This window comes from Musca domestica, unplaced genomic scaffold (assembly GCF_030504385.1).
Source record: "Musca domestica strain aabys unplaced genomic scaffold, Musca_domestica.polishedcontigs.V.1.1 704, whole genome shotgun sequence".
In the NCBI taxonomy this organism is placed as follows: Eukaryota; Metazoa; Arthropoda; class Insecta; order Diptera; family Muscidae; genus Musca; species Musca domestica.
Genome location: NW_026712385.1, coordinates 28,185 through 38,878, shown reverse-complemented (window position 1 = coordinate 38,878; position 10,694 = coordinate 28,185). Strand labels below are relative to the sequence as shown.

The 10,694-nt window shown below is 36.5% G+C and overlaps 1 protein-coding gene across 1 annotated transcript in view; it reads left to right on the top strand.

Moving 5' to 3' along the window:
* The first annotated feature begins 556 nt into the window (after nucleotides 1-556).
* The window catches only part of LOC105262513 (uncharacterized), a 30,059-nt gene continuing 19,921 nt past the window's right edge, over nucleotides 557-10,694 (top strand). Inside the window, exon 1 of the mRNA XM_059130285.1 lies at nucleotides 557-1,929. Coding sequence (XP_058986268.1) covers nucleotides 1,095-1,929 — 835 coding nt within the window. The 5' untranslated portion in view covers nucleotides 557-1,094. The remainder of the gene's footprint in view (nucleotides 1,930-10,694) is intronic.

Here is a 10,694-nt window from a genome sequence, read left to right as displayed (position 1 = left end):
TAAAGAATATCTTTTCAAGGACCACACAAGACGTGGGTTTTTAAAAGAATATTTTATTCAAGGACCACACAAGGCGTGGATTTTTTAAAAAATATTTTTTCAAGGACCACACAAGGCGTGGATTTTTTAAAAAATATTTTTTTAAAGATCAAGATATGTGGATATTTAAAAAATATTTTAAATATATTTTTTTAATCCATATTTATTGAATTTATATCCTTTGTCACAATTTTCTGCAATATCAGCAATTTTTAGTTCAATGTTTCTGCCGATTTCCAGCAAAAACCCTAGAGAGGCCACCAGCCCCACCCGGACATGAAAAATTAATTACACAAAAATAAACTTTGTAACCATAATTAAAATGTAATAAAAGTTCTACAAACAATTTTATTGTTGTTGATGATGATGGTGCTGATGCTGGCGATGGAAATTTATAATGAAAAACTACCAAAAAAAAAACCAATAACCCCCTCTCCCCCATTGAATGCATTGAGTTAAATTTTATATAAAGTTTGATTTTTTTCCTCTCTCTATATATTTTTAGAAAAAAAAATTGAGCTGTCCACAAAAACCACATAAAACCATTTAAAATTAAAATCGAAAACAAAAAAAAAAAGAAGAGGAAACTCGAAAAAAAAAAAAAAATCTGGAATAAAATCGACTGCAGCCAAGAGTAGACGACCGACCGAACCAAACGAGCAGCTATTCAAAATGAAAAATGTGAAAATGTAAAGCAATTAATAAATAATAAAAAAACGAACCGCAAACGGATTTGAATAAAAATCCAGAATCCTGTCCAAAACCAAAAAAAAAAGAAGAAACGACAACAACAAATCACACAATCTAAAAAGCGGTTACAAAAACAAACAATAGCCGAATCTCCGCTCTAAACCACCAATGTCATAAAAAAATATTTTTGTTAAAACTAAACGAGTTATTCGGGCCAACCAGTCGCAGACATGATGGTCATGACCATATGAACTGCCGCTAAAAGAGAATTGCCAACAAAAAAAAAAAAAAAAAAAAAAACAACTACTACTACTCGAAGAGTGGATAGATAGTTATATGGACACACCGACCGACCGGAGTAATAAATGGAAATAAATGTCATGTCCAAAAGTGAAAGTGAATTACTGGCCATACCGGACATAGTCAGGGCCAAATTTGCCACAACTACCTCCCGCCATTGTAGCAACAGAAACAAAAATAACAGCAACAACCACTCCAGATCTACGACCCACAAAAAAGCCACCACAAGGGGAGTGGCTAAAAGGCTTAGTGGGGCCTCAAATTGCTGTCATCACCACCCGGACAATGATGATGATAATGGCGGTGATGATGATGAGTTTGATGATGACAACAATTGTGGCCACAAGTTAGTTAGGCATAGCCGATCCATACCTCACCCCCCTGCAACACTGGTGTCCCCCCACAAAAGCCAAAAAATGAAACGGAAACGTAAAATACCGGAAATTCCATGGCTAATTGTTGCAATTTGCTTTAATTGTTATGTTATATATCGGGAGGCCAGTGCGGCCATAGCCCAACCCTCAGACGCCACTTCTTCCATCACTGCAACATTATCACGGTTCTCAGTGCTCAGTGACAAAAACTCCAGTATCAGCAACAAACTATTAACCTCTTCATTATCCGCCAATCGTAGCAGCCCATTCGTAACCCAAACCTCAACATTTAATGTTGCACGTTTGAAACGTGCCACACACTCTTCGCCGGATGGCCGCCATATCGATGTGGATGTGGACCTGGATCCCAACGATATGCATGGCCATTTACAGCATGGCCATCATGGCGATTTAGTGGATGCCGATGATTTGTATTTACATAATTTGGATATTGGCTATCATCATGATGGGACAGGTCTGCTGCCACATGAGCTGCCGGAACATGATCATATTGCACATCATTTGGGTGAGTTTTGGAATTTATTTTTTGTTTTTATATAATATCAAATATTATGGAGATTTATTTAGGTATGCCATCAAATTTGCTATTATACAAATGCCTAAAAGTATGCAACAATTTTTGGGATTTAACATAAAGGGACATGTTCCATAATTACTAAATGTAAATAGTATTTGAAAAATATTGAAAATATATTTTCATAGAATCTACTAAAAAAAAAATATTTTTTAAAAAGAGTTTTACAAAATCATGGAATTTTTTGTTGAAACCAAGTTATGAAGTCTTTGAGAAATTATTTTTTAAAAAGCCACGGCTTTAAGTAAATTTTCACAATAAATTCAAAATATCTAAAACTCAATTAATCATTGAAAATATTGACTCTTAGTAAAACGCCTGAAATAATTTGTTAGTCCTTCAAAAAAAATATCCTTCGAAAATTATTCCTTGAAAATTATGTATATTTCAAAATAAAAAAAAAAAAATTAAAGTTAGTAATTTCTTTGAAAAACAAGTTAAAAAGTATCCGTCAGTTTTGCCGACAGATGTATACCCTCAGCCAATGTACGATTACGTAAACATATTTTGACTTCTGTTATGATTATTCAAATGTTTAACCTCTTGTGGAGTACGTTCCGAAAGAATGGACCAATATTGGCCATTTCGTATCGGACCTAAATAAATATGATATAAATATTGCGACGTTTCAGGATTGGACTATTTTGGTAACTTCCGTCACTTTACATGACATATATGATAATTTTTAGAAAATCGTGGGCTACCAGATATAGTCGATTGAAGCATTCTATTTTTATGCTTCATCTAGTATCTAGTATAAAAATATTGGTATGGGCAATATTACAAGAAAATCGAACATTTATATCCAATTTATGAAGAAGTGGACCGATATATCCCATCTTCACAACAGATCTTTTGTTAGTGAACATAATGAGATATGTGAAATATAAAGAGAACCTGACGCTTATTTCGGATTTTATAAATGTTTTGGTTATTCAAAAATTTGACCCTTAGGGGGGAGCTACCAGAAGGACTTGATGGAGTGTGGATGGAGTGGATGGATTATTCATTTTGCACCTGACCTAGAACTGACGCAAACATTAGGATTTGTAAAGTTGGAGCAAAATCGGATTATTGCTTCTCTTTCTTTGCAGAAAATATATAATTTTTTTTGTGAAAATTTCGACCTTTTGTGGGGGATGTACCAGAAGGAGTGGACGAATGTATTCCATCTTGGCACTAGATTTGGGTTTATACAATTATTGCGATGTGTGAAAATTGAAGACAATCAAACTCTTCAATGAAATTTTATAAGAGTTGCAATTATTCAAAATTTTGATTTTTTTTGTGGGAAAGGTACTTTATGGAGAGGACCGATGTTGTCCATTTTTGCACCTGACGTAGCACTGACGCAAATATTAGCATTTGCAAAGTTGTAGCAAAATCGGATTATCGTTTCTCTTCCTGTGCAGAAAATACATTTTTTGAAAAATTTTGTGTGGGAGGTACCAGAAGGAATGGACCGATATATTCCATCTTTACACCAGACCTTGGGTTGGTAAAAATATTGGGATGTGTGAAATTTCAAGACAATAGGACTGTTATATCACATTTTATAAGAGTTGTAATTATTCAAAATTTTGACCCTTTGTGGGGGAGGTACTTGATGGAGTAGACCGATATTGACCATTTTCGCACCTGACGTAGCACTGACGTAAATATTAAGAATTGCAAAGTTGGAGCAAAATTTGGATTATCGTTTCTCTTCCTGTGCAGAAAATACATTTTTTGAAAATTTCGACATTTTGTGTGGGAGGTACCAGAGGGAGTTGACCGATACATTCCATTTTCACACCAGACCTTGGGTTAATAGAATTATTGAGATGTGTGAAATTTGAAGACAATCGGACTCTTACATAACATTTTATAAGCGTTGTAATTATTCAAAATTTTGACCCTTTGTGGGGGAGGTACCTGATGGAGTGGACCGATATTGTCAATTTTCGCACCTCACCTAGCAATGATGGAAATATTATGATTCGCAAAGTTGGAGCAAAATCGGATCATCCTTTCTCTTTCTGTGCAATAAATTATTTTCTTTGAAAATTTTGATATTTTGTATGGGAGGTACCAGAAGGAGTGGACCGATATTCTCCATCTCCGAACTCGATCTAAGTTTGACAATAATATTACGATGTACCAACTTTGGATCAAATCGGATACTCCCTTCGAGAGTTATCGTGCGCACCAGCCAGCCAGGCAGACAGACAGACAGACGGACGGACGGACGGACGGACGGACATCGCTAGATCGACTCAAAATGTCCTGAAACGGATTTGTTCCAAAGAGACCTAGGGTCTAAAACCGTTATTTCGACTAGGCACGTTTTGGCCGTATCAAATGATATATACCCTCTGTAGCCATATGGCTGAGGGTATAAAAAAACTTTCTTCAAAAATACACGTCTGTATAACCTTTGAAAGGATATTCTTTAAAAATCCCTTAAACAATATATTTTTTTAAAATCCATGATTTGTTGGTCCCTTGAAAATTTTTTTCTAAAAAAAAATCCACGCTGAGTGGTCCTTTAAAAAATATTCTTTAACAAAACCCACATTAATGGAGGTGCTTTGAAAAATATTCTTTACAAAATACATGCCTTTGATATATTTCATCCTGATGAAGGTCCTTTGAAAAAATATACATTTTAATGGACGCCTTTTGAAAAATATTCCGAAAAACTCCATGTTGATGAAGGTCCTTTAAAAAATATTTTTTAAATTATTTTTTGTAAAAATTGTGGTATTCATGGTCCAAAAAATTACATAAAACCCAAATTTTATTTGTGGTAGTAAAAATATTTTGTTATTAAAAAATTTAATATTTTTTCAAAAAAAAAAAAAAAAAAAAAAGAAATTAAATAAAAAATTTCCGTGTGAAATGCTTCTAAAACTATGTTTATAACCTCAGCCATATGGCTAGAGAGGGTATATATCATTTGATACGACCAAAACGAACGCCTCATCGAAATAACGGTTTTAGACACCAGGCCTCTTTGGACGAAACTCATTTCAGGACATTTGCAGTCGATCTAGCGATGTCCGTCCGGCCGTCAATCCTAAGATTATTACAAAATTTTTATGATACCTTCTTCAAAAAAGCCGAAATATTTTAACAAATACTTTACGGCACTGAATGATAAAGAATAATCCGATTTTGCTCCAACTTTGCAAATTATAATATTTTCATCAATGCTATGTCAGGTGCGAAAAATCATAAATCGCGTAATTAGCATCCTACCCAACTAAAGATCTGTTGTAAAGATGGTAGGGATCGGACCATTCCTTCTGGTACCTATCCCACAAAGGGTCAAAGTTTTGAATAACCAAAGCGATTATAAAATCCGAAATAAGTATCCGGTTCTCCTCTCCATTTTTCACACATTCCATTTTTATACCCTCCACCTTGGAAAGGAGGGTAAATTAAGTTTGTCATTCCGTTTGTAACATCCTTAAATATTTGTCTTAGACCCCATAAAGTATATATAAGTTAACGGCTCACCCTAATAAACATCAAACTAAATATGCAAACCAACTAGTAAACATTCCCATCATTATGCTGCGCAAGCAGTCCGACAAATCAACAGGAATATGACACCAGGGCAGTCATCCGCCACAAACACGCGCACTAATACCAGCGCACCGCAAGTGATGACTCAGCGTAATAACGAGCACGACCAGGCTGCAGTATAATATTAGTTTTAAGTTGAAAGCAATCATAATTGTAAATCCAACAAGAGAGGTGCATAGCACCGCAACATAAATGTTAGTAACAAAATAAAGAAACACCATAGCAGTGTGAAATAACATTAACTTCTAACATTAACTGGCGCCCAACAACTACAAGGATCAACACATCCTAGAACCCAACAACTACAAGGATCAACACATCCTAGAACCCAACAACCACAAGGATTAAAACATCCCAACAGCCGGTACGAGAACCGTTCCTGAGTAGGAGTACGAAAAGGATGTTACGTAAGAACTAGCGGACTACCGGGATATAAGGAAAATGATCAAATTATTATTAGTAAGTTATTATAAATTTAACAAAAGTAAAAAAGAAGAAATGTTAAAATAAAATTAAACAAAATAAGGAATAACACAGAAAGTGAAAGTGTGAAATCTAATTTACAAAAAATCATATTTGTGCTAGAATACGTTTAACAAAAATAACAAAGTAAGAAGAAAGAAATGTTAGAGTAAGGTAAAACAAAAAATAAAGTGTGACATCTAAATTTACAAAAAAAATCATATTTGTGCGAAATTAACAAATGTAAGAAATATGAAATGTTAGATTAAGTTAAACAAAAAAATAGAGTGTGGCATCCAAATTTAAAGAGTCATATCCGTGCTGAAATAAGTTTAAAGAAATTTTGATAATAGATTTGTGACGAGAACTAGGATTTGGTGTTTCTTTTTCTCCTTTTTTTCGAGCGGCCAATGCCGGAAGATTTAAACAACTTAATAACAAGGGTCGAAGCTATGAGTGTTTCAGGACAGACATCTTCGCCTTCTGGGGCAGCTCCCGTAAGGTTTAATCCCTTTACGGAAAGTCAGACTAATGAGGTGAAACGAATAATAAGTGAGACGGTGGCAAACCTTCTCAAACAGGGGGAGGATGTTACCGCCACTAAAGATGTCGACATAGAAGGATCTGGGGATATCTCAGAAGGAGAGAGAATACCAGACATAGTGAAGACGTTAAGGGAATTCTCGGGCAAGCCAGGAGAATTTAGTTCGTGGAGGAAAGCTATTGATAGGATCATGAACATTTATGAGTCACAAAGGGGAACAACCAAATACTTCACAATTCTACACACTGTTAGGCATAAAATTGTTGGTGAGGCCGACACGGCTTTGGAGTCTTATCGGACCCCATTAAATTGGAAAGCGATAAGAAAGTGTTTAGTGCTTCATTTTTCAGATAAGAGAGATATTTCGACCTTAGAGTATCAAATGACCGTCCTATCTCAGGGTGGGCAAACCATAACAGATTTTTACCAGAAGGTTTACCACCATTTGTCTTTGATTCTGGACAAGATTGATTGTCTGGATATAGGGAACGAGGCTTTGGATGTATTGACCCAAACATATAGGGACAAGGCTTTGGACACCTTTATTCGAGGACTTAATGGTAATCTTCCAAGCTTAATGAGTGTTACAAACCCGACAAGTTTGCCTCAGGCTCTAAATGCCTGTTTAAAATTAGGTAATCTAGGTGTGCGTATTCAACACGCTACCGAGAAAGGATCTAGACCAAACAGGATCCCCCAAACTAACCCTCCTAGACATTTTTACCCACAGCTGACGATTGGTGATAGGAATTTTCAAGGTGACCAAAGGTACAGAGGCCCTACTCAATATCGTTATCAGAATTTCCGAAGTGGAGAACAACAATACGGAGGGCCGGCGAACTTTTCGAATCGACCTCCAGTAGTGAATAATTTTGGACACCCCCAATACGGAGGATACAGACCCCCACTTCCTCCTAAACCTGCTGTACCAATGGACGTGGATCAATCAATACAGACTAGGCAGGTAAACTATCAGAATAGGCCACAGTTGAGTAATGCTTTTAACAATGTTCAGCCTAACTTTAAGAGAAATAATTCAGGAAATATTCATCGGCCGCAAAAGCAGCAGAGAATGTTTAATGTCGAGGCCCAAATACGTGAGGATGCAGAGCCGGATGAAATGAATGGTTCTGATGAACAGGAATATGAGGTTTCCTATGACGAAGCGTACGAGGAGGATCTAGACGATCAGTTGGCAATTGTAGATGACGTTAATTTTTTAGACTAGCTTCAACGTTGCCATACCTCCCTTTCAGAATGAAAAATGGCAACGAACTTAAATTTCTTATAGACACCGGTTCGAACAAAAATTATATTAATGGCAAATTTATTAGAAACCCTCTAAAGAACCAGAAACCTTTTCATGTTAAGTCCGTAGGCGGCATAGTTAGTATAGAGACCCATAGTTTTATTGACATTTTTAATTGCGGGATCGGAAAGTTAGAATTTTACATCCTTCCTGGTCTAGAGACCTTTGATGGGATAATAGGGAATGATACCCTGAAATCTTTGAATGCAGTGATTTACACTTGGAGATCCTATCTCACAATTCTGGATGGAAAGAAATTTCCTTTGAAAGAGCTGCAAATTGATGAGATTAATAACATGAATCTACGTTTAAATCATCTAAATCCCGAAGATGAAAAAGAAGTCAGGAATATTTTGGATGACCATCCAAACCTTTTTGCAGATCCCAATAAAAAACTCACTTATTCAACAATCGTACAAGCTGAAATTAATACGAGTAGTGATAGTCCAGTTTATTCAAAATCCTATCCGTATCCAATGGCACTAAAATCCGAAATTGACAAACAGATAGAAGAACTATTAAGGGACGGGATAATTCGCCCTTCCAGGTCCGCATATAATGCTCCAGTTTGGATAGTACCAAAAAAACTAGATGCTTCAGGTGTGAAAAAATACCGCATGGTTATTGACTATAGGAAACTTAATGAGATAACTAGACCTGACAGATACCCCATACCTGAAATTACAGAAATCTTGGCTAACTTAGGCGAACAGAAATACTTTTCCACCATAGATTTAAAGAGCGGATTCCATCAGATTCCACTTAGGGAATCCGATATTGAGAAAACAGCTTTTTCCGTCAAGAATGGAAAGTTCGAGTTCACAAGACTACCATTTGGACTACGTAACGCGTCTGCAATATTCCAAAGAGCTCTAGATGATATTCTTAGAGAGCATATAGGGAAACGGTGCTACGTCTACATTGATGACATTTTGATATTTGGTAGGACTAAAAAGGAACACATTGAAAATTTGAGGATAATATTCCGCACTTTGGAAGACTCTAATCTGAAAGTTCATTTGGACAAGAGTGAATTCTTAAAGGAAGAAATTGACTTCTTAGGGTTCAATGTAAAGGAAGGAGGTTTTTCTGCAAACCCAGACAGACTTAAGGCCATAGTTAATTTCCCTCAACCCAGAACAGTTCATGACTTGCGATCGTTCCTAGGTTTGACTGGACATTATCGGAGATTCATAAGGGGCTATGCTCAAATAGCCAAACCATTAACTTCCATGATGAGAGGCGATATAGGGAAAACCCCGAGAAACCAATCAAAAAAAATCAGTGTCAATTTGAACTCCGAACAGATTGAAAGTTTCAAACAGCTCAAGAACTGTTTGGTATCGGAGGAAGTCGTTTTGAACTATCCCGACTTTGATAAGCCCTTTGAACTCACTACTGACGCCTCGAAATACGCTTTAGGAGCAGTTTTATCTCAAGGCAATAGACCTATCACATACCTTTCTAGAACTCTCAGTAGGGCAGAAGAGGAATATGCGACAAATGAGAAAGAAATGCTGGCGATAATTTGGGCTTTAAAGGAATTGAATTGTTACTTGTATGGAGCAAGAAGCATAAAGATATTTACCGACCATCAACCTTTGACATTTGCGCTAAGCAACAAGAACACAAATGTGAAGATGAAGAAGTGGAAGGCACAGTTAGAAGAATATAATTACGAGTTAATTTATAAACCAGGTAGCACGAATGTAGTCGCGGACACGCTATCGAGACCACCAGTGACAGATGTTAACTCCCTAACGCCCACGGTTCACAGTGCCGAGGACTCATCGGAAGACCTAATTCCTTCCGCTGAGGTGCCAATAAATACCTTCAAAAATCAGATCATTATTGAGGAATCATCAGCTTCCTCATATGAATTTAACATTGTATTTCCCTCCTACCATAGACATATCATTAAAGAAACCAGTCTAGCGGAATCAGATCTGAAAGTCATATTAAAGAGATACTTAAATCCTACAGTAGTCAACGGCATCAAGACCTCAGAGCCAGTTATGCTTATGATTCAAGCACTGTACCCTCATCACTTCAGAAACATTAAAGTACGTTTCGCTCGAACTATGGTTGAAGATGTTACTGATGAGGAGAGACAAAAACAAATCATTATTGAGACTCACAACAGAGCACATAGGAATAATGCCGAGAATAGGAGACAAATTTTAGAGAGCTATTACTTCCCTTCCATGACTAGGAAAATAAAGAATGTGATCAATATCTGTAAAGTATGTAAAGAAAATAAGTATGAGCGACATCCGAACGCTCCCAAACTTAATAAGACACCTATGCCAACTTATCCTGGGCATACAATCCACATAGATATCTTCTCTACAGACAAGTTTCGAGTTTTAACCGCAATAGACAAATTTACAAAATTCGCAGTAACCAGAATGATAAATGGCAAAGGCATTGAAGACATTAGGAAACCATTGAGAGAAATAATTTTCTACTTTGGGGTCCCGAAGTCAATTGTATTTGATAACGAGCGATCTTTCAATTCTCAGACCATTCGGTTTATGTTGGAAGACGAACTTGGCATGGAAATTTTTACGGCACCGCCTTATAAGAGCGAGGTTAATGGGCAAATAGAGAGATTCCATTCGACCTTATCGGAAATTATGCGTTGCAGTAAGTGTGAGCGACCCGATTACTCTTTTGAGGAGCTATTGCAAGATAGCGTTAACAAGTACAATCACACAATACATTCGTCAATTGGAAAGAAACCCGTAGATCTATTTTTTGGACGACCAACGACCTTTGGACCAGAGGACTACGAAAGGACTCGCCTTAACA